Source organism: Giraffa tippelskirchi, chromosome 4 (assembly GCF_054371585.1).
Source record: "Giraffa tippelskirchi isolate mGirTip1 chromosome 4, T2T-mGirTip1v1.2.pri, whole genome shotgun sequence".
In the NCBI taxonomy this organism is placed as follows: domain Eukaryota; kingdom Metazoa; phylum Chordata; class Mammalia; order Artiodactyla; family Giraffidae; genus Giraffa; species Giraffa tippelskirchi.
In genome coordinates, this window is record NC_137278.1 from 77,396,920 (window position 1) to 77,422,269 (window position 25,350).

Consider the following 25,350-nt stretch of genomic DNA (forward strand, 5'->3'; position numbering starts at 1 on the left):
GGACAGTTTACAAAAATATATTCCTGGGGATAGGGACTACAGCTATTTAATTGTATTTGTATTTCATGAAACTGAAACAAGTAGATGCTAAGTAACTGATGCGTCATATGAAATATCATCTACACGACAAATTTAAAAAAGGGCAGTGTTTAAATTTCTCTCTAAATTTTTCTTTACTAAAATACCTTAGTAAATAAACAATGGAAGAAAACACTTTAAATTTTCCTCAAAACAAGATTAAAATGTATTATTGTTTTAGCATAATAAAATTTTTTAAAGATTGTCAGTTCAGTTCAGTCGCTCAGTCATGTCCGACTCTTTGCAACCCCATGAATTGCAGCACGCCAGGCCTCTCTGTCCATCACCAGCTCCCGGAGTCTACCCAAACCCATGTCCATCGAGTCGGTGATGCCATCCAACCATCTCATCCTCTGTCGTCCCCTTCTCCTCCTGCCCCCAATCCTACCCAGCATCAGGGTCTTTTCCAATGAGTCAACTCTTCACATGAGGTGGCCAAAGTATTGGAGTTTCAGCTTCAACATCAGACCTTCCAACAAACACCCAGGATTGATCTCTTTTAGGATGGATTGACTGGATCTCCTTGCAGTCCAAGGGACTCTCAAGAGTCTTCTCCAACACCACAGTTCAAAAGCATCAATTCTGCAGCACTCAGCTTTCTTCACCGTCCAACTCTCACATCCATACATGACCACTGGAAAAACCATAGCCTTGACTAGACGGACTTTTGTTGGCAAAGTAATGTCTCTGCTTTTAAATATGCTATCTAAGTTGGCCATAACCTTCCTTCCAAGGAGTAAGCGTCTTTTAATTTCATGGCTGCAATCACCATCAGCAGTGATTCTGGAGCCCAAAAAAATAAAGTCTGACACTGTTTCCATTGTTTCCCCATCTGTTTCCCATGAAGTGATGGGACCAGATGCCATGATCTTAGTTTTCTGAACGTTGAGCTTTAAGCCAACTTTTTCACTCTCCACTTTCACCTTCATCAAGAGGCTCTTTAGTTCTTCTTCACTTTCTGCCATAAGGGTGGTGTCATCCACATATCTGAGGTTATTGATATTTCTCCTGGCAATCTTGATTCCAGCTTGTGCTTCTTCCAGCCCAGCGTTTCTCATGATGTACTCTGCATATAAGTTAAATAAGCAGGGTGACAATAGACAACCTTGACGTACTCCTTTTCCTATTTGGAACCAGTCTGTTGTTCCATGTCCAGTTCTAACTGTTGCTTCCTGACCTGCATACAGGTTTCTCAAGAGACAGGTCAGATGGTCTGGTATTCCCATCTCTTTCAGAATTTTCCACAGTTTATTGTGATCCACACAGTCAAAGGCTTTGGCATAGTCAATAAAGCAGAAATAGATGTTTTTCTGGAACTCTCTTGCTTTTTCGACGATCCAGCGGATATTGGCAATTTGATCTCTGGTTCCTCTGCCTTTTCTAAAACCAGCTTGAACATCTGGAAGTTCACGGTTCACGTATTGCTGAAGCCTGGCTTGGAGAATTTTGAGCATTACTTTACTAGCATGTGAGATGAGTGCAATTGTGCGGTAGTTTGAGCATTCTTTGGCATTGCCTTTCTTTGGGATTGGAAGGAAAACTGACCTCTTCCAGTCCTGTGGCCACTGCTGAGTTTTCCAAATTTGCTGGCATATCGAGTGCAGCACTTTCACAGCATCACCTTTGAGGATTTGAAATAGCTCAACTGGAATTCCATCACCTCCACTAGCTTTGTTCGTAGTGATGCTTTCTAAGGCCCACTTTACTTCACATTCCAGGATGTCTGGCTCTAGGTGAGTGATCACACCATTGTGATTATCTGGGTCGTGAAGATCTTTTTTGTAAAGACTGTAGGCTAATACAAACTATATAAAATAATTTTTTTTAAATGCTGTGGGTAATGACCAAATACTATGTCACTTTCTGTTATAGGATTTAATATAGAGCCAGAAGCTGAGGATACACATATCCAGTATAGAAGAGAAACTTGTTCTTCTCTCATTATGCACAGTTTCCCTTCCCTATAAAGCCCATATACATTAATACTCCAGAATCCTCTTATAAAAATCAATTTATAACCAAATAAAATTTTTTCCTCTGGCGTGATCTTGACAGTCCTCAGAGTTGGTTCTCAAAAAATAAAAAATCCACTTATAACAACCAGAGCCGCTTCAATCAAGTCTTTTGTCAAACATGGGCCCCTTATCCCATACCACTGACGTATTTATCTAATGGTGGTTAGTAAGACGAATGTATTAATGGCACGCTATCTAACTCTCTACTATTAACACAAAACCCCAGAGTGCTGGAGGGTGGGAGGTATAAGAATGTAAATCAGAAAACCAGGCAGAACGAATGCCTCTCCCTTGAAGTTTCACACCAGGGTCCCTGAGCACTTCTTTCTGTGGCCTTCCATTTTCTACTCTCTAACCATTCCAAGCATTTATTCCCTTTTTCAGTCCATCACCCAAAAGCTGTCTTAGTTTCTTAAAGGGCTTCACGAGAAGGAAATGACAACCCACTCCAATATTCCTGCCTGGAAAACCCCATGGACAGAGGAGCCTGGTGGGTTCCAGTCCACAGCTGAGCGACTAACACCATCTCCTGAGGAGAAAGTGATAAGGGATGAAACACCCAGCACTGAAAACTGTGAACATACATCAATCTCCACTGAATTTTATCTCTTTCCAGCTTATCTCAGCAGTAGTCTTTACTCTATCTAACACTAGCGGCTTTTAATCTGCCTTTAACATCCCTTCTCAAACTCCCAGGAAACCTACCCCAATTACCACTACCCCTCCCCCACCAACATCATCTTCCTCTCTGCTGCCTTCTGTTCTCAACATATTTTTCTGCTCAAGTCTATAACATCTTAAAAAATTAAAATTAAAACTGGCCTTTGATTTAGCATCCTTCTAGTGACTACCCTCTTCCCTTCTCAGGCAAAAGAGTAGCTGGCTACAGCTGCAGCTCTTGATTCCACAATTCGCTTCAATTCTTGTTTCTCAAATAGTGCAATTAGATTTGTAATCCTATCACTCTACTAAAATTCCTTTTGGAGAGGTTTTCTAATATTCTCAGAAATATCAAATCCAATGGTCACCTCTCAGTCTTTGTTTTACTTGACCTCTTTGTAGCAGCTGGCAACATGAATCACTCTTTCTTTGCTATGCTGAAACACTGGAGCTCCCCAAAGAACTACCCTGAGCTACTTTCTTTTTACATCCTCTTTCTATGACTTCAACATAGAAAATGTTCATCCATAAGCTGAACATTCTCAAATTTTTACTGCTAGCCAAGACTAGCATGAGCACTATCAATATATATCTATCTATACACCATATGTACCTCATATTCAACATTCAGAAAATGAATTCATAATCTTCCTTCCAAATCTGCTCCTCACATTCTAGTTAACTGTCTAATCACGTACTAAAAATCTAGAAGTTATGTAAGACTCTTCTGATTAATCATTTGCATTGATATATTACAGTAGAAGTAAGATGATGAATCTTTTCTTTTCCTGTTGCCAAATGGGGATAATTATGCCTCTATCTGTTAGGGGAAGCACACTGACTGAAACTGCCCACCCTGGCCAGGTACCATAGTAACCATTTGCATGAGCTGTTTTACCACAGGTGGTCCTGGTAAGGAACACGGAACTAATAAGCCACCGCCAACAGGGAGAGTTCAGGAAAGGTTAAAAAGTGACACTGCCTGTTCAACTACCTCCCAGAATCCTTCTCAATGGCATCCATCTTGGCTGAACAAGGCATGCACCACCAGGAAGGACTCTGAGTCAAAATGATTGGCTAAAGACAACCCGGAACTAATCCCATCACCATAAAATCCAAGACTGTGAGCCATGTGGCAGAGCAATTCTTCTGGTTTTCCTTACCCTACTGTTATCTGCCAGGGAGCCCTTTCCCAATAAAATTTCTTGCTTTGTCAGCATGTGGGTCTCCTCAGACAATTCATTTCTGAGTGTTAGACAAGAGCCCACTTTCGGGCCCTGGAAGGGGTTCCCCTTCTTGCAACATGTCCATCTACTCTACCAAGAAATCAGTGAGACATATGAAATGATGTGTTTGATTGTTCAATTATGTGAAAGAATTTAAAATTCCTTCTGGGTGGTTGGAAGAAGAGAAAGGTCACAAGACATCTGCTCCAAACTCAGAACAACAAGGTCCTGATAAGTGTTTATTTCAATCTGTGAAAATCCCCAAAGTCTGGAAGTTGAAATTTCCATTGAACTGGGGTTGGCAATAAATTTCAGATTTTAAATTAAATTCTTCAAGACTTTGCTGACTAATGACCACAGAAGGCTTAGCATGAAGCTATATGAACAATAATGGCTTAAATCATTTCTATAATGATAAGAGGGTTCATTTTAACAGTATGAGTGCCTACCTGCTGTATTCAACATACAACGTGAAGTCTATGGGAAACAGATGATTCTGTTTGTGCTCTAAGTAAATTTGTTGGAAGACACTAAATTCACACAAACACTATGATACAAAAGTCTGTAAGTACAATTAGTGGCATTACACAAAAATTCCCAATTTAAAATAATAAACTTTCAGAATTTCTTGGGACTAAAGAAAAAGGAAATGGAAAATAAACCCTAGTCATATGTAACCCCAAAGAGAAACTATAGTTTTATATTCCCAATCTTAATGTCATTGATAAAATACATTTAATATATTATTTCAAAGAAAATGTTGTGAAAAGCAAAATTCTCCCTACTTTACAACACACTTAATTACCTTTACTTGGGACTGATTTTTTCACCGAGGCTACATGATCTTCAGAGATTGCAAGACGCCTCAAAACATCAGCCAAAGCTGCCTTTAGCACTGTGATTTCATCTTCTTGCTGTTGAACTCGTAACTCAAGGGCTGAGAGGCGATCCTGAACATCAGAAGTACTTGCAGCAGAAATACTATCATCTATAAAAAAAAAGAAATTATGGAATATTTTTTAAAGTAAACTGCTTAAGAAACAATTTAATGATGTACAAGAAAATGTATACCAGATAAGTCTTATAAAAGATGAGAAAAACTGAAAATCATTTTTACACAGGTTAACTTCTATAAAGATTTTCATAGCTACTTGAACTAATTTAAAACAAAAAGATTAATACAGCTGACGTGTAATTAAAACTATGAAAATTTTCCCATGGTCAAGATTTTTGTTTATTATACCATCACCTTAATAACTTTTTCACCAAAATGTTCCCTAAATATACCACTTTGTAGACATCTGGAAACTTGCATAACTGCAGACTATTTAAAGCATCCTTCTTACTTATTATATCATTATCATAATTATATATGAAAATAAGGAGTTCAAATCACTTCAGTTTTGCTTTTTATATCAAATTGGGAACTGCTCACCTTTAGCATCAATGATCAGAAAGCATTCTTTACTTCTGTCTTTATTATTATACTCCCAACCTCCTCCCCCAAGCACTGCTACATAATTAGTAACATACTTTTTGCTGCTCTTTCCCTCCAATGCCTCAAACTCTCTTAAAAAAAAAAGAAAGGTATAGTTTCTATATCTAATATCTAATATCTCCCTTAGGTATGTAACAACAACAACAACAAAATAATGTTCAGCTGTAATACAGCAATTACAAGCCACTTCCAAAGCTGTGTAACTTTAGAGTACACTACTTGTTGGGTCGATCTGAATCCAAATGTATAAAAGATCAATTGCTACTGGCTAATTCACTATAACCAGAAAAATTCATGGAAGAAATGAGGTTCTCACAGCTGACTGGTTTGACCTGAGTGATATATACTGGGTGAGCCATTCTCTAGTTGCAGCACATGCTAAGCCATAGTGTGCCATTTTTCTCATACTGAGATAATGTGCCAGACATCTTAGGCAGACAATTTAACTCAAAGTCTGAGTTAAACACAGCAACAACGGGGGCTTCCCTGGTGGCTCAGTGATAAAGAATCTACCTACCAATGTAGGAGACACTGGTTCAATTCCTGATCCAGGAAGATCCCACATGCTGTGGAGGAACTAAGCCTTTGTGCCACAACTACTGAGCCTGTGGTCTAGAGCCCATGAGCCACAACTATTGAGCCCACATGCCACAACTACTGAAGTCCGTGTGCCCTTGGGCCTGTGCTCTGCAACAAGAGAAGCCACCACAATGAGAAGCCTGCACACCACAACTAGAGAGTAGCCCTCACTTGCCACAACTAGAGAAAAGCCAGTGCAGCAACAAAGACCCAGCACAGCCATATATTAACTAAAAAAACAGCAACAACAAAACTGTCAGCATTTAAAAACCAAAACCAAAGTTATCACCATTTATTACAGAGTAGCAAACACCCTCATTTAAGACTGTATGTGCCTACAGACATCTCAGGCATATATATGTACTCTCTTCTGTCTTTAGAGGTATTTCAATGACAATCTTTGAGAAGTACTGCAAATGAAAGGAAAAGTTGGGTTTTATTTTCAATTTAGACTTCAAATTCTAGTTCCATAGTTAATAAGTTATGTAATCTTAGGCAAGTTATTTTATCTCTTTGAGCCTCAGTTTGTCTTTAAAGGATTGTTTTGCAGAAGGTATCCAGAACACGTCTGACATTCAATAAATGTTTAACATACAATAGCAAAGTACAAAAGGTAAAATTTGAGAGTTTTAGGCCTATGTATTACATAAAAGGCAGATATGTCAAACTTTGAGATGCTTAAGGAAAGAAAAATTCAGCTTCTGATTTTAGAAATTTTTATATTTGAAGTCTTTTTCATTTCCAGAGTAGTCTAGCTGAATTCTGGGCTTCCCAGGTGGCTCAGTGGTAAAGAATCCGCCTGCTAATGTAGGAGACATGGGTTTGATCTCTGGGTCAGGAGGATTCCCCTGGAGTAGGAAATGGCAATCTGCTCCAGTATTCTTGCCTGGAAAATTCCATGGACAGAGGAGTCAGGTGGGGTACAGTACATGGGGTTGCAAAGAGTCAGACTTGACTGAGCACGCATGCTATATACTAGCTGTATGCTAACTGATCCATCCTCTATGTGTCACACTATGGTTATTATTATATTAACATTCATCTGTCCAGAATATTTTCCTATTTTCCTTCTTCTGGTAGGAGAAAAACAGCTCTTCTGTGGAACTCGACTTGTTTTTGAGGTTCCACTGGGCTGTGGATCTATGATGCCTCATTTTCTCCTCTAACACCCTGCACTACTACTAAGGTGATGTATATGAAGTGGCTTTTTTAGATGGTTAAAATGTCTATTGGTAATTTCATAAGGTTCAGTCGAATACTACCATAGAAATGATTATGGGTATGGGTTAGGCCAAAAGGAGTCCTCCCAAATCTGAAAAAGAGAGAGAGCAGAGGGAGGGAGGGAGGGATGTGTAGCCCATCGTTCTTGGTTTGTCAACTGTAAGGACATACAGACCTAGGGTTGTCAATGATAAAGAGTCTTGTCTGCCCTAAGTTCCAGTTCTAGTCTCTGAAGCCTGGACCATCAATTCTGAGAGTTACTCTAATATTTCTTTTAGCTACCTATGTAACCCGATGAACTCTCTTTCAACAAGCCATCACCTATAAGGCAAAAGTCCTGATTAAGTCAGGAAATTATACACATACACCTTTCTAAACTTTTCTCAAATTACAGAAGATGGGTTATGTATCAAAGTTATAATCACAGGTAAAATATTTATGTGATTTTTATAAACACATAATCTTCTTAATTCTTTTGGGAAGGCAGCAAAGCCTAGTGGAAAGATTACCAGACTATAATGCCAAAGGTATAGTCTTGGGTTTTAGTACCGACATGGTAACTAGCTTTTACTTTTGGTAAATTACTTAACTTTTATAGACTTTGATTTAAAAAAACAATGACTAAGGTTTTTATTTTGTGAAACTTGGACAGTCACATGAATGGTGGTTCGGCTTGTAAAAATCCTACCATGACCTGCTAGATACTGTGATAAGACACAACGACAATTTTTCAAAGGACATTACAAGCATAATGTTAACTATTAACAACATCCTGGATTTATACAGGACCTTTCATATTTATTACCTCCTCTCCCTCCTCGGTTTATCTGTATTTTATACTTGAGAAAACAGCTTGAGAAATAGCTTGTCCAAGGTCACCAAACTAGTCTTGATATATGAGATTCAAACAGAGGACGTGACTCACAGTTTTAAGTGCACCCTACTCTATTTCATGTTGCATCTTAATAATCACGGGAGGATCGAATAAATACGTTCTTTCACAAAGCCAAACAGGGTTTAAACTATGAAGTGATGTAAGCAGATTTCTGTTCTAAAAAGGTTATTCTGGCTGCTGTGAGAGAATGGATTGGAACAGGATAAGGGTAAACATAAGGAGACCAAGCATAAGGCTAATGCAATAACCCGTGTGAAAGGTCAAGGTGGTCTAGGCTAGGGGTAAAGTGTTCATGCATCTCAATTTGCCCAGGACCAACGTGTCTGCTATCTCAGCAAAAATATTATCATAACACTCCTTCTTTCTCTCTAAAGTTTCCCAGTTTGAATGCTCAATTATAGGGTCACTCAAGACAAGGCAGCAGCAGCAACAGAGATGCAAAGCTGCGGAGCAGTTGATCTCTATGGTTCCTTATAGCCCTAAAATCCTATAACATCTTCCTAATACTTTGGCCTTTTTCACCTTTTCAGGAGCAATAAAAGCTGTGGTTGAACTGTGCATAAATTCTGGTGTTACACTGCCTGAATAAATCTGTTTACGACTTACCAGCTCTGACTGGCTTCTTCATGCAATTTTTTCATGATAGTACTTATCTCCAGTTTGAGATTATTAAATGAAATAATGCACAGCACTGCCATACACCAAGGGTTCAATAAGTTAGTATTCTGTATGGGCACGTTCTTTACTACACTGTTTTTATTATTGCTACAAAGCTGGAAATGATCTAAAGTCGCTGGATGGGGTTAATAAGCTATGATAATATATTCACATCATAGAAAGCCATGCAATTAAAAATAGTAAAACAGGTGGACTTCCCTAGTGGCGCAGTGAACAAGAATCTGCCTGCCAATGCAGGGGACACAGGTTCGATCCCTGGTCCAGGAAGATTCCACATGCCACAGAGCAACTAAGCCCGTGTACCACAACTACTGAGCCCATGCTCCAAACCTAGGAGTCACAACTCCTGAGCCCACATGCTGCAATTACTGAAGCTCATGCACCTAGAGACTGTGCTGCACGCAAGAGAAGCCACTGCAATGAGAAGCCTGTGCACTGCAACGAAGAGAAGCCCCTGCTTGCTGCAACCAGAGAAAGCCTGCACACAGCAATGAAGACCCAGTGCAGCCAAAAATAAATAAAATGACTTTTTAAATAAATAAATAAATAACATAAAAATAATAAGACAGGTATATAAACTAGAAATTTGAAAGCCCCACAAGACAACTCAAGTGGAGTAAGCAAACCGGGGAATAACATGTACTGAATAATTTATTGAAACACACACACATGCACCAAAACATACTTCTAAAAAGTAAACAAAAAACTTCATATTTACATATGTATATAATGCACAACAGGAAAAATCTAGAAGCATACACATCAAACTGGTAATTGCGTTACTTCCGACTAGGAGAATGAGGTAAGGACAGGATAAAGGGAAATTTTTGCTTTTTAGTATAAGTATTTCTACACTATTTGAATTTCACAGTAACAATGTTATTTAAACTTATATTTAACCTAAAATATACTGCTTTTGAAGTTTGATTTCTTAAAGCAAGTTTCCTCTAGGCACAGTATTCCAATTTATAAAGGAACATATTAGAGCATAAGGCAATGAACTTAAATTTGCATTCACTGATTACAAAAGCTAGAACAGAGACTATCTTAAAGATCAACAGTCCCAGAATAAGAGACACAGATGCATAGAACAATTTTATGGACTCTGAGGGAGAAGGTGAGGGTGGGACGTTCTGGGAGAATAGCATTGAAACATGTATATTATCATATGTGAAACAGAACACCATTCCATGTTCGATGCATGAGACAAAGGCTCAGGGCAGGGGCAATGGGATGACCCAGAGGGATGGGATGGGGAGGGAGGTGGGTGGGGGGTCCAGGAAGGGGAACACATGTAAACTCATGGCTGATTCATGTCAATGTATGGCAAAAACTACTACAATATTGTAAAGTAATTAGCCCCCAACTAAAATAAATAAATTTATTAAAAAAAAAAGAAAAAAAAAAAAAGATCAACAGCCCCTCTTGCCATTTTATAGATAAGTAACGGACACGACTGAGTGACTGAGCGTGCACACACACACCAAGACTATGAAATTAGGAGAGTTACTCCCAGGCACACAGCAAACTGGAGTTAGAGCTCCTTCCTCAGATGACTCCAAAGAACCCATCACTCTTCCTCTTTACCTTTTTAAATCTTTGTGCTTATTTTTTCTTTCAATCTCTAATGTACCACATGCACATTCACAATGAATTTTCAAAGAATACATCTGTTCAGTACATAGAATATATCCACTTCCAGATGCATATTCCACTCACCTTTCTTAATCCAAGTACTCTAATTCCTTTTCCTTTTACTACAGTAGTCTATTTATTTGCTCCTTTCGAAGTAGTAATAGTTTCTACCCTTGAGGGTTAAAATATGAACTACAAATAAATTCCCAAGGGTTTGTAAACTCATTAAGGGGAAAGAAAGAAAAGAGAAAGAAGGTCCATAAACCTCTTTTCCATCAGTCTAATGTACTTATTGGCATAAGTTAGTCTTTTATTAGAAGTGCGAGATAAACGTTAATATCCAGTATTTCAGTTTTAAAACTACAATAGTAACTGCTTATTATGCTTTTATTACAGTGAATCATAGTTAACCTGTCTTCTGAATTGTCAAGAAACACGTGTTACCTTTGCCAAGACAAATATATGGTATTCTATTCTAAGTATCTAAAAGTTGGCAAGCCAGCGTCATACCAGAACGAGGCATGCCTATACATTCTAGCATCTTTTGAAAGTTAATTATTTTATGTAAATCTTTCTAAAATGGAACACTCAACTTTCCTGTTTTCCTAATGAGGGCATATATTTATAATGTAGCCCTTTCTAGATGACTCAGTTTTCACTGAAAATATTAATTACTTTGTGTTGCAAGCATTGTGATAAAATGATGCCCTGGAAGCTATTAAGTTTCTAACTAAACAATTTAAAGTACTATATTTTCAAACTTGAAATCTTTCTTCACACCTTTTCTATTTCTTTCTTTGCACTCAGTATTAACTATAATGTATGTATAAGCACATACATTATATATATATGATGCTTACAATTTTAACATAGAGGAAGAAAATGGACACAGCCTCAGGCCTAATGTTTGTATCACTGGAGTCCCACAGGAAAAGGAGAAAAAGATTCTAGATGAAAAACAAAACACGTGAAGAAACAATGGCGGAACTTCCCAAGTTAAATTAAAATTCACAAATTCATTAAAATCCAGTATATTGAAGTCCCTCTCCTCACCACACATGAAAATCAAATCCAAGCAGGTTAAAGAATTAAAGACAAAATCATAAAAACCTTTGGAAAAATAATAGAGAATATCTTCATATCCTGCAAGTAGAAAGGAGGTTCCTAAACAAGATAGAGTAAGTACTATCCATAAAAGTACACACTGAAACTATATTAGCTTTCAGAACACATGTTCACTAAAAGACACAATAAAGAGAAAAAGCTATTCACAAATGAGGAAAAGATAGTTCTAACATTTATAAGTGATAAAGGATTAGGATCCTGAATAAAGAATTCCTACAAATTGATAAGACAAACAATCCTATAGAAAAACTATTTGCAAAACCCTTGACTAAATACCTCATGGTAAAGGAAACATAAATGGCCAATGAACACATGAAATGAGGCTCAAGCACCTCATTAATAATCTTGAAAAGGAAAATTAAAACCATATGAATTACTATTTTATGCTCACCAAACGGGCAAAAAATTTAAAGCATGACAATATCAAGGGAATACTTGATATACTTGATATTGTCACGCTTTAAATTTTTTGCCCGTTTGGTGAGCATAAAATAGTAATTCATATGATATACTTGATATTGTCACGCTTTAAATTTTTTGCCCGTTAGGTGAGCATAAAATAGTAATTCATATGGTCTTCTCATTGAGTTTTGTTGAGTCGAAGCGGGGAACTGGTCACAGAGAGAGAGGGGAAACCGTGCTGCCCTCTGGTCAGCACTTGACCTTGCCGATTTCCATGTCTTCGTCTCGTGGCAGTGTGCATCACTGCATGAACGTCTTGAGAATAGGGTTCTTGCCCCTGGTCTCCCCTGCCTCCTTGGTCTCAGTGCGGGCACCCGTGCCAACCTCCAGGCCGCCAAACAGCTCTCTGCTGGGTGGGGGCACCTGTTCCATCAGGCAGGAGACTACTCTGTCCAGCCCCCTTCTGCTCCATCCGTCCCACCCTCTCCAGCTAAGAAAGCATTCCAGCTCTTTCTAAACCTTTTCCCTCCTGGATAAGCCCAGAGGATGGATACCCAGATGGAGCCAGAACAGCCACAGAGTTAACATCAGGACCACCCCATATGTCAGCCCTGCACTCGGGCCCCATCTCAGGGGCCCCTGCTCCCTAGTGAGAGGAAGTGCTGGCATCTAGTCGAGGTCACGTGTGGAATCTCACCCAACGTGTCTGAAGACCAATGTGCTGCCGGTTGCCTGGAAACGCTGCACAGGCAGCGAGGGAACCCCTTCCCCTATGGCAGGGGAGCCAGGCGGCGGGAGATCTGGGACATCTGGACAGCATGGTGCAGGGTCACCTGCTCCTGTCCTACCCTCAGCATCTTGGCCAGACGAAGGTACTTACAGATCCCCGTGCTCAGCTACTTGGTCTTTTTATCATCTGCTCTGGAGAAGGAAATGGCAACCCACTCCAGTATTCTTGCCTGGAAAAGCCCATGGACGGAGGAACCTGGTAAGGCTATACAGTCCCTGGGGTCACAAAGGGTCGGACACGACTGAGTGATTTCACTTTCTTTCTTTCTTTCTTTCTTTTATGGTCACCAAACAGGCAAAAAATTTAAAGAGTGACAATATCAAGTATATCAAGTATTCCCTAGGATAAAGAGCAATATGAATTCTCATATATTACTGGTGGGCAGTAAACTGTTTCAAGACTTTGAGCTAAAAAACAAACAAACAACAACAACAACAAAATACAACTTTGGCCTCATCTGGTAAAACTGAAGATGCACACATCCATGACCCAGCAATTAGACTCCTGGGTGTACAGACCCTGACCTACAGCAGGGTTGGCAATCTTTTCCTGTGAGGGCCAGACACTATAAATATTCTAGGCTTTCAGACCACATAATCTCTATAATAACTACTCAAACCTACCTTTGTAACACAAAAACAGCCATAAATACGTAAATGATTGGGTGTGGCTATGTTCCGATAAAACTTTTCTTTTTTTTAACTAAAACAGGTGGCCGGCCAGGCCAATCTCTGCTTGTGCATATGCACACCAATAGAAATGTTCAATAATGTCCACAACAGGAAAGTTCACAACAGAAACAAACTGGAAACAATCATTAGCTGTAAAATGTATAAACAAACTGTGATACAAACATCCAACAGAATACTAGTAAGTGGTAAAAATAAACCATGGCTACATGAAACATCATGTATAAACCTTAGGAATATAACAATGAGTGTAAAAAGCAAGTTGGACTTTATATAAAAGTTCAAAAAATACAAAAGTAATATGTTGTTTAGAATAAACCCATAAAGCAAGGGAATGATATATACAAAATTTATGACAATAGTTACTTCTGATAGTGTAGAGCAGGGGATAGTAAGGGAGGTGCCCACAGATAATAGAATATCTGTGTCATAAAGACAATTAAAACATATTGTGTTATACTTTTTTGAGGTGGAGGTTAGTTAGTGACTTTTCTGAGAGAGGAAGGGGAATGCGAATGACTAGACTACATAATTAATTTACTCATTTTGTTTTAGAACAATGAAACCAGTTTTTCAAATTAAATTCCCAAACAGATAAAAATGGAGTTTCACTTCCAAAACCCTGAAGTTTTGTGTCATAAAAGCAACTAAACCATGTGGTTTTAATGATTGTTTTGAGGCCTGATGGTATGACCTAAGATTAGTTGTTACCTATGAATTTGGGGTGGGGGGGAAGTCTGTCTCAAAAAGGTATATGATATGAGATACAACATTATCCAAAAAACAAATATTAAAAAAAAAAAATTAAAAACCATTTCTGAGCTCCCCTTCCTACAACACTTAGGTTAAGACACTGGTCAGACCTTAATGAGTAGAATGGTAGTGGTGAAGATCAGAAGAGCTAATATGGGTGAAAAACCATGAGAAATCATATAACACCATGCATTGTTTATAGTTAAAAAAAATAGTGAAGGCACTAGCCTAAATCACTACCAATGGTGAACTGATTAAATAAACATCTGTACTACGGTACCTCATGGAGCTCTTAAAAAGGATGGTATATATTTAAAACCATAAACTAGAAAGTTTAGTAGGTGTAACAACATACTATAAAAGAAGGAAAAAATTGCAGGCAACATTTACAGTGTAGTTATATCCATAGGGTATATCCACAAGCATATCCACAAGAACGGTATATCCACAAGCATATCCACAAGAACGGTATATCCACAAGCATACATACACGTACAGTTGTATAGAGACTGGAAGTGTGTGTCTGGTAAGTGGGATTTTAGAAGATTCTGCTTCCTTATATTGTTATTTTATATGAATTTTCTGTGAAAAATTCTTCACGAACAAAACATAAAACTATTTTTTTAGTAAGGAATAGCAAAGCTAATTTAAGCTGTGATGTAAATCTAATTAGTAATGCACCCAAATTTTCAATACAAATTTGGTTAATGTGTAGATTTTTATGCACAGTAAATAAAAACATTTTTGTAAAAGTATGTCTCATGATGTTTAAAAGAAATATTCTCAGGCTAATGAGAGACACAAAAATCAATATAATACATTGAAAGGAAAACTGGATGTCTTTACATATCATTTCTTCAAAAAACAGAACAAAATCACAACTGATTTGTCACATTAGTAAATTCCCATCAGAAGGCGTAGCAAAATAAATGTTTTTTTGTTTTGTTCTAAAATGGAAATGGTTGCCTTCAAATATTGTCTTTTGAAGACAAATATTTAAGTATTATATCAAAAAGTTATGCACTATCAATTCTACAAAAGCTAAAATTTACTTTGGAAATAAACCATAAGAAAATACACTAATAAAAACAGAGCTCACGTAAGCATATATTTATGCAGGGATTAATGTTTCCTGTTTATCTTAATATTTTACTACTAAAAGTCAAATTTTTCTCTCAAAGAAGTTTTAATTAAACAAGTCACTGTTAAAGTTTAGAAATTTTATTTAGTAAATGACAATATTAATTACCTCCAGCTAGTAATAATATATGAAAATCAGAATATCTAATTTGTCTTCGAGTAACACACATAATATTGACTTATATTTTCTATTTTAAAGAACTCATGTTCGTTTTTCTTATAAGATATTCTTACTAAAAAAATCCCCCTAGTAGTATAAATTATAAGAGAAATTGTGTTAAAATAAAAGAAAATATAAAACCATTTTTGCTACAGCACTCTGAGCATGAAGGCTAGTCCCAGGGAAGGACTTTACTTCCTTTTATCACTAGGATTCATTCACAATCAGATAATTCTGCTTTTGATGTTTTTTTGGTTAGACTTCATAGAAGCAAAAGTCAAGCTTAATTACACAATTCTCATTTCCTATTATTTAAGAGACATGTTTTTTAAACTGTTTTCCAGTAAAAGCTGTTTTTATTTTTTCCCTCACAAATAATGTAATGACCATCTTTTGTAGGGGGAAGGAAAACAAGCTGAACAAAGCCCATTCTGCCCTCACAACAGGAAAATACTTCTTTAAAGGGGGTACAATCTTAAGTCATTTATAAAAGTAGGTAATCAAATATTTATGCTATTACTGACACATATATTTAAAGGAACCTGGGGGGAAGGAAGGGGCCTAAATTCATTCCCACATCCTCAGATTTCTTTTGTCACAAGTAGTAAAGTTTGTGACACATGTCTCCCAGAAAAGGAAAGATACATTACCAGTGCAGAAGTTTGAAAGGGTAGAGGAAGCACATACTGAAGCGAGACCAGGCAGGCTGTCTTCCATTCTTGCCACCTACGTTACAAGCAATAGAAACCAGTTCTGTCCACGTTTCCTGCTGCCTTCCCAGATAGTTCCAGAGCAAATCCCAGCTCTCTAAATCTCACGACATACTTTACATTCTGAGGAAATCCTCCCAGTCCAGATGGCCTACCACAAAGCACTTCTATGTTGGCATAAATAAAAACTTCTTAAGATAGTTCTTCTCTTGCCCCTTTGCTCTCTTATCTAAAGAAAAGTCTTCTACTTATTTATAAAGAGAGACAAAGAAACTGAAGGAGAGCAAACAGCACGCAGGCAAAAGGAGGGTAAAGACACAGAAAACTTAGGCTGCTCCGGGGAGTGGCTAAATTCCAGGCGCACGCAGAAACACAGGAATTAATGCACCACGTGAATATTCACTACAGTTATTTGGTTTACTCAGGCACTACTTCTCTGATCATCTTTCAATTGGTTACGAGTAGTGTACAACTGCTTCAAATACAAAACCCAGTTTCTGCCTTCTGAAACCGAAACATAAAACATATTAGTTTCTATAATTAACAGAATTAAAGCCCCTCAAATGAGTATTTTTCTCTACTAGGAAATAAACAATGTGTGTGCAAAGTGGCAAGCCACATTTCCTTTTGCCTTTGTTTAAAATAAAATGAAATCCACATGAACTGTAAAGAAACTGAAAGAATGGTCACTTCATTAATTTAAAAAGCTTAAGTGTTAAGACTAAGTTGGCTGATTTATTACAACCATTTCACTAGAGTAAGATAATGAATACGATTAACAATGAGAACAGTCATTTTTCTTAATTCACTAATTTTCCAAATTATTTTAAAATAATACAATTGCATGAGTAAGTAACCTATAATAATATACATCTGGTCAGACATTCCAATTTTAAACTACATATGCTTACAATAATACAAGTATCTTTAGTCTCTCTTACAAAAAAAGTACGTAAAAGCAGGTGAAAGTTAATCAATACAATATGTATTTATTCTTTTGATAACTACTTTTAAAGCTTGTTAAAGAACAAATTCATGAAGTGTCAAAACAAAACTACTGATGGATTATCTCTTCTATTTGTTGCTTTTAAACTTTTATTTATAATTGAGAAAAGCAAATTTAAACCAACCCAAAGTAAAACAGAAATAACAGGGCTAATATCAACACACACACAAAATACTGTGAAACAGATAAAACCTAAACTAAATGGAACATTAAGAGCTATGCTACAGAGATTGAGATAAGGATAAACTAAAAGCAAAGCTGATAAAAGAGGAATGAAGCAAAATGATCTAGATTACTATTTACAAAAGCCTTTACAGAAGAAAGTAGGAACCACCAAGAGTGTTTCCTCAAGTGAGACTTGGGAAACTACTTCTCTATAGATTAATACCTGGTATAGATTCATTAAAATACAGGAGCTTCTTGGAAGATTAACAGGAATTAAGTGGGCTGGGAGGTGTGCAATGTATTTGAAATAAAAGACATTTAGGCTAGACCATGTAGAGTGAATAAAAGCAGACAGAAGGGAAATAGAATGATACAAAGGAAATGTAGTGCCAGGCACAGACTAGGACAGAGTTCAAATTCTTGCTATTGACTGGTGAGAAGCTCTGACACAGATTGTACTTTATTATGACTCTCTTCAATCAACAGACAAATGTAAGACGGCAGTTTTATAATTTAGGTCTTAACTATTCTTCTTTATAACAAATGTAGCCCTATTAAACGACTGCTCACAGAATCCTAAGGTTATAGAACTATCAAGAAGTGTTCTGCAACCTAGTGCTTTCTAATCAATACATTAACAAAAAGGCTCCTTTTATACACGACAGTACCTGAGGTTCTTTTCACCACCTCCCATTTGTAGACTGCTACTCATCTGTAAATTATACACCTTGGGCATTCCTTCTCAAATCAAAATCTGATTTCAGATCAGAAAGTATTTGGTTCCTAAATAGTTTAGTTTCTATGCTTAAGCATCTCTTCCCTCTTTACTATTACAGTCAATCTTTCTAAAAGGCCTATTCATACATTCAAGTATCTGAGTACTATGAGGTACAGAAATTCTTCAAGATGCTGAGGTGGGGAATTCCCTTTGGTCCAGTGGTTAGGACTCCGAGCTTTCATTGCCAAAAGCCCTGTGTCTTGAGTAGCATCTCTTAAAGTCTGTCCTTTAATTTTCAGTAGGTAAAATTTTGCTAGTAAAGTTGCTTTCAATTTGGGCTTCCCACGTGGCTCAGTGGCAAAGAATTCACCTATAATGCAAGAGATGTGGGTTCGATCCCTGTGTTGGGAAGATACCCTGTGGAAGGAAAGGGCAACCCACTCCAGTTCTGCCTGGGAAATCCCATGGACAGAGAAGCTTGGTGGGCTACAGTCCATGGAGTTTCAGAAGAGTCAGACCCAACTTAGCAACTAAACAACAACAACAACAACAAAGATACAATTTACATAGCTGTGCAAGTCGTTAGTACTCATTTGTGTCTTAATTTAGGCAGCATTATTTCCTTAAAAACAGAACAAATTTTTAGATTTCTATAAAATACTTATTCATTCTACATTTTACTGAGTGACTAACTTGTCAGGCACCATATTAAATCCTAGGAACACAAATTCAAATTTAGCTCTTCCCGCTTTGAAAAGTAAAGACTTTTAAAGGCAAAAATTAAAAACAGATACTATAATAAGAACTAAAACTAAGAAAAAAAATATGAAAAAGATAGGAGTTGGCAAACTTCTGTTTGTAGGGAAGAAGGGAAAATGGATCAACCTTACTGATTAGGGACATACAATTAAAATCATAAGCTTCTATTTCATAGCTATTAAATAAACAAAAGCTGTAAATTCTGGCAACAGCAAATATTGGCATCAGAACTTTTATACACTTTTGAGGGAAAATGTACATTAATAAACTACTTGGGAGAATAAACTAGCAATGTTTACTGAATTTGAAGTACACTTACTCTACAAGGCAGCAATCCCACACTCAAAAATAGACCAAGGTGTGGAACAGACATTTCTCCAAAGAAGATATATAAATTGCTAATAAGTACATGAAAGAATGTGGAGAAATTAAAACCCTGTGCACTGTACATGGAAATAAAAAATCATGTAACTACTATGCAAAACACCCTGGTGATTCCTCAGAAAGTTAGACAGAGATCCAGCAATTCCACTTCTAAGGATATGTACCCAAAAGAATCGAAAGCAGGGACTCAAACAGATACATCAGTACTAATAGTCATATCAGATTATTCACAATAGCCAAAAGGTGAAACCACCGAAATGACTAGCCACAGATGAATGGATAAACAAAATGTGGTATATACATACAATGGAATATTATTCAACCTTAAAAAGGAATAAAACTGTGACACAAGCTACAACACGGCTTGTAATTATTATGCTAAGTAAAATAAGTCAGATACAAAAGGACAAACAGTGTATGACTGCATTTAAATGAGGTATACAGAGTAGGCAAATTCAGAGAGACAGAAAGCAGAACAGAGGTTACCAGGGCTGGGAAAAGAGGGGAATGTGGAGTTATTATTTAATGAGTACAAAGTTCTGTTTAGAATGACAAAAATGTTCTGAAAATGGACAGTGGTAATGGTTATTCGACACTGTAAATTATATACCTAAAATAGTTAATTTTATGTTATGCATATTTTATCATACAAAAAAAATCACACCACATTAAAAAAAATCACAATGTGATATCACTTCACATCTGTTAGGATGGCTATAGTCAAAATGACAATTACTGTTGGTGAGGGTGTGGAGAAACTGAACCCTCATACATTGGGCTGCTGGGAATGAAAATGGTGCAGCCACTTTGGAAAATAGTCTGGTAGTTCCTCAAAAAGTTAAACACAGAGTTACCACATGACCCAGCAATTCCCTCCTGGGTATATACACATGAGAAATGAAAAGGTATCGCCACACAAAAACTTGCACATGAATGTTCACAGCAGCACTAGTCATAAGCGCCAAAAAGTAAACATAACCCAAATACCCACTGAATTATATTCAGTCACATGGTATAATCATGCAATGGGATATTATTCAGTCATAAAAAGAAATGAAGTACTGATATATGCTATAACACAGATGAATCCTAAAAACATGCTAAGTTAAAAGAAGTCAGTCACATGTTGTACGATTCTATTTACATAAAATGTTCAGAATAGGCAAAGTAGACTAGTGGTTGCCTACAGACTATAGAAGATGGGGGAAACAGGGAGTGACTGCTGAAAAACACAGAATATTTTCTTAGGGTGATGAAAATGGTCTAGAATTCATTGTAGTGAAGGTTATACAACCTTGGGAACATACTAAAAACCACTGCATTGTATACTTTAAATGTATGGTATATGAATTATAGAGCAAAAAAAGCTATTACCAAAACAACAACAAACCATTCAGTAAGCAACAAACACTTTCATTTCATAATTTAAATTGTAAATTCCCTTTGAAAGTATAAGTAGAGTTTCCATTTTCTCCAAATGACTGACTAGAGCCCCCTGGGGTGTTACTGAGAATGTGAAAAGCACAGAGGAATCACCTGAATAAGGGTACAATTGGGGGGGGGGGTTGGGAAGAGAAAGAAGCTGGAATTGTAAGAACAACTACAACTTTTTCATAATGTAGGTTACAGCCGGAGTTGCTTAAAAGACTATAATGTCTGTTTACTAAGCTATTCAAAGATTAAGAAAAATAAAATGGCGTTTGTAAACAAACATGTTACTCATTGTATCTAGATGTATTTAGTGAGGATGTTTTTCATATACTGAGAGAGATCTGGGCTAAGTAGGCCAAAATCTGTCACACAGTACTCTTGTAATAGGGACAGACTTCTTGTAAGCAAGGAGAGGAAAGATGATTGGCTACCGTAAAATTTGCAATTTGTGACTGCTGACACTTAAGATCTTAAAAAACAGAAAAATGAAATGCTGAGATGATGAAACTTCAGCTCCTTTAAAGCACATCTTTACAAGTACAAACGGCTTTGCCTCTTTAGTCAGCAGGAGATTGAAAACTAAAATAAGTCCTACTGCTCTTACAGGCAAAATTTTTAAAAAATGACAGCAAACAGTGGCCAAAGTGTTAGGACACAGGCAGTTATACTAGTGTACTTGTGAACTGCTACCAATGTTTTGAAAAGCAATCTAGTAGTTGCTACTTAAATAATTAAAATTACACACTATAAAAATGAGATCAGGTGAATGAAATATAGCATATAATATGGAATATTACACACTGTGTATCAGTGTGGTATCAGTACACTATGAATGATCGGTGAGTAAGCGGAAAAAGTCACCAATAAGAGGATGCGTATCCGTTGTATAAACAGTATATTTTATGTCCTGTTTTTTGGAAGGAAAGAAAAAAAAAACCAAATCCGTTTATACAGAACAAGGGTCGGCTAACTTTTACTGTGAAGGACCAGAAAGTAAATACATTAGGTTTTGCAGGTCAGAAGATCTCTATTCCAGTCATCACACACTGCTCTTGCAGAACAAGCAGCCATAGACGTTATCTCTACAAATGGAATATGTTTCAATAAAACTACATTTATGAACAATGAAATTACTATTAGAATTTCATATAACTTTCATGTGTCATGAAATATTATTCTTTTGATTTTTTTTTAACCGTTTAAAAATATAAAAATTATTCCTGGCTAGGCTTCCCTGGTGGCTCAGACGGTAAAGAATCTGCTTGCAATGCTGAAGACCCAGGTTTGATCCCTGGGTCGGGAAGATCCCCCGAAGAAGGGAATGGCAACCACTCCAGTAGTCTTGTCTGGAAAATTCCATGTATACAGAAGCCTGGCAGGCTACAGTTGATGGGGTTGCAAAGAGTTGGACACAATTGAGAAACTAACACACAACACAACAATGTACATACAAGAACTGCAGATTCGGTGCAAGAGCCATAGTTTGTCAATTTCTGACGTAGAATCAAACTAAGTGAGCAAGTATATATTTATAATTTTAAAATATATAAAGTAATTTTAAAAGCACCTCTTCTTAAAGGATGGTAATCAGTTTTATTGAAAAAGTAATTTTTATTAATAAGACTAAGAAACATCTTCATAATCAAAGTAGATGGCATATTGATTTTTTGACTCTATTTCTCCATGGCTACAGAGAGAGGAGAATAAGGAGAAAATAGGTAACTTCAAAAATTTTTTAGCCCCAAAGTAGAGAATTTGGTATTTCATGGTAGTACTTCCTGCTTCAAAGAATTAAATCCTTGCTTATTTAAAGGGAGTGTTCTCAAGCTGGCAGAAATGATAAAGTTCTACCATGAAGAACAGAAACACAGTATCTGAAGAAAAATAGGGGACTACTCAGTCAAGAGTTCTGTGACAGGATAAATATGTTCACATTTTCGGAAAAACTTTCCTAGGCTTCCCACAATAGAGCACATTTCTTAAAAAATCACCAACACACAGTATTCAAAGGATTTGGCATTGTGAATAAGGAAGTGACTGACAGAAAAAGTTATTTTCCAAGCTTCTATCTCATATGCTCAATGCTATATTAAGTCTGTGCTGTGCCTGGTCGCTCAATCATGTCCGACTCTTTGCAACCCCATGGACAGCAGCCCGCCAGGCTTCTCTGTCCATGGGGATTCTCCAGGCAAGAATAGTGGAATAGGTTGCCATGCCCTCCTCCAGGGGATCTTCCCAACTCAGGGACACCACCCAGGTCTCCCACATTGCAGGCAGATTCTTTACCATCTGAGCCACCAGAGAAGCCCATATTAAGTCTATGGTAGGATATTGAAGTGATATAAGAGATAGTCCTTACCCTCAGGGAATTTTCAAAGATGCAAAAATCCTAAAGAAAATATTAACAAACCAAATGCAATAATATATTAAAAGGATAATAAATCACAGTCAAGTTTAATTTATTGGAATCAATGAGATTTATCACATTAACAGAAAATAAGATAATGCTCATTTCAACAAACACATTTCATAAAATTTAACAACAATTCAAAATAAAAATGTAAAAATACTATGAATAGAAGGGAACATTTTTAATCTGATTAACTATGAATAGAAAAGAACATTCTTAATCTGATGAAAAGGCACTATGGGAGATCATATTTTCAACATTTCTCCCTAGTTAGACACACACATACATACATATATTTACGTATTAAAAATATGTACATATGCCATCCCAGTGCTCATCTAACAATGTGACTGACAGATACTCCTTTAACCAAAAAGCAGGGTCTATATTCCCTCTTCTTGTATCTTGGCCAGGGGCCTGTGACTGCTTAATCAGAGAATGAAAAAGTGATGCTTACACGACTTTTGAGATGAGGCTGTAAAAAGGATACAGCTTCTACCTAGCCTTCTCTCTTTGGAAATGTGTGCCACCATGCAGTGAGGAAGCTCACACTAACCCACTGGGAGAGACCACACGAAAGAACTCAGGTGGGAGCCAAGGGCCAGCATCAACAACCGGATATACAAGTAAATTAGCCTTCAGATGATCCCTTCCCACTACTTTGCATCTTGCAGCCAAGGCATGAAACAATACAGAGCAGAGACAGCCTTCCATGGTAAGCCCTATCTCAAGTCCTAATCCATATCCATGTTTGAAATAAATGGCTGCTTTATGTCTCTATGTTTTTAATTGGTTACGCAGCCATAGTAACCAGTTCAGTTCAGTTACTCAGTCGTGTCCGACTCTCTGCGACCCGATGGACTGCAGCTCGTCAGGCCTCCCTGTCCATCGCCAACTCCCGGAGTTTACTCAAACTCATGTCGATTGAGTCGGTGATGCCATCCAACCATCTCATCCTCTGTCATCTCCTTCTCGTCCCGCCTTCAATCTTTCCCAACATCAGGGTCTTTTCTAATGAGTCAGTTCTTCACATCAGGTGGTGAAAGTATTGGAGTTTCAGCTTCAGTATCAGTCCTTCCAATGAATATTCAGAAGTGATTTCCTTTAGGATGGACTGGTTGGATCTCCTTGCAGTCCAAGGGACTCTCAAGAGTCTTCTCCAACATTGCAGTTCAAAAGCATCAATTCTTCGATGCTCAGCTTTCTTTAATAGTCCAACTCTCACATCCATATATGACTACTGGAAAAACCATAGCTTTGACTAGACAGACCTTTATTGGCAGAACACACATATACCAAACATGCATGTACCAGAATATGCATACACCAAAACCCAAAAAACTACAACATCACATTTAATGTTGAAATACTTAAAGCCTTCCTTTTGAGATAGAGAACAAAGGGAAAAAAAACAAGGATACCTACTTTCATTACTTCTATTCTGTACTGCAATTCTACTCAAGTAATAAGACAAGAGAAATAAAGATTAGAAAAGAAATAAAATTATCATTCACAGACAATACAATTAGGCATATAAAAATCCTAATAATTTATGAGAATTAATAGCAAGTTTAGCAACATTGATGGATACAGATCAATATACAAAGCTAACTGTATCAGTACATCCCAGCAACAAACAGAAAAAGGAAAAAAATTTAAGACATTATTTACAGTAGTACTAAAAAATAATACCCAGGAATAAAAATTAAATGACATTCAAGAGCTCTACATAAAAAGCTAGTAAATACTGTAGAGAGAAGTTAAAGACCTAAGTAATCAGATAAATATACCATGTTCATGGATAAGAACTCAATGAAAATATGCCACTTTTAACCAAACTGACCCAGAAATGTAATGCAATGCGGAAAAACACCAATAATCAGTGTGTGAACATCCTGTGTGTGCTCATGCATATGAGATTTGATAAGCTTACTCTAAAGTTTTTATAGAAAAGCAAAGCGTCAAGAATTACTAACATCATCTTGAAAAAAGGGAAAAAGGTAGGAGCACTTGTTTTATTAGATATCAAGGCTTACTATGAAACTATAGTAATTAAGACACAGATAGACAAATGGATCCATGCAACTGAAAAGACAATCCAAAAATAAGCACACTCATGCAGACCAAAGGCAGCATTTTAGAGATCAGAGGAAACAAGAATCATGCCAATAAACAATACTGGGTAACATGAATCTCCATATGTGGAAAAAAAGAAATGAAGCC

General features: G+C 37.0%; 1 protein-coding gene across 16 annotated transcripts in view; it reads right to left on the reverse strand.

Annotated features, from left to right (window-relative positions):
• The window catches only part of EML4 (EMAP like 4), a 153,686-nt gene that overhangs the window by 83,354 nt on the left and 44,982 nt on the right, over window positions 1–25,350 (reverse strand). For 10 of the 16 annotated variants that reach the window (XR_014082502.1, XR_014082504.1, XR_014082500.1 and 7 more), the window contains exon 2: window positions 4,785–4,967. Coding sequence is in view for 9 of the 16 variants with exons in the window: in XM_081591997.1 (XP_081448123.1) it covers window positions 4,785–4,967 (183 nt within the window). In the remaining 7 variants the exon portion in view is untranslated. Of the gene's footprint in view, window positions 1–4,784; window positions 4,968–16,194; window positions 16,603–25,350 lie in introns of those variants that run through there. The other 6 variants (XR_014082499.1, XR_014082498.1, XM_081591995.1 and 3 more) reach the window with 1 other exon arrangement.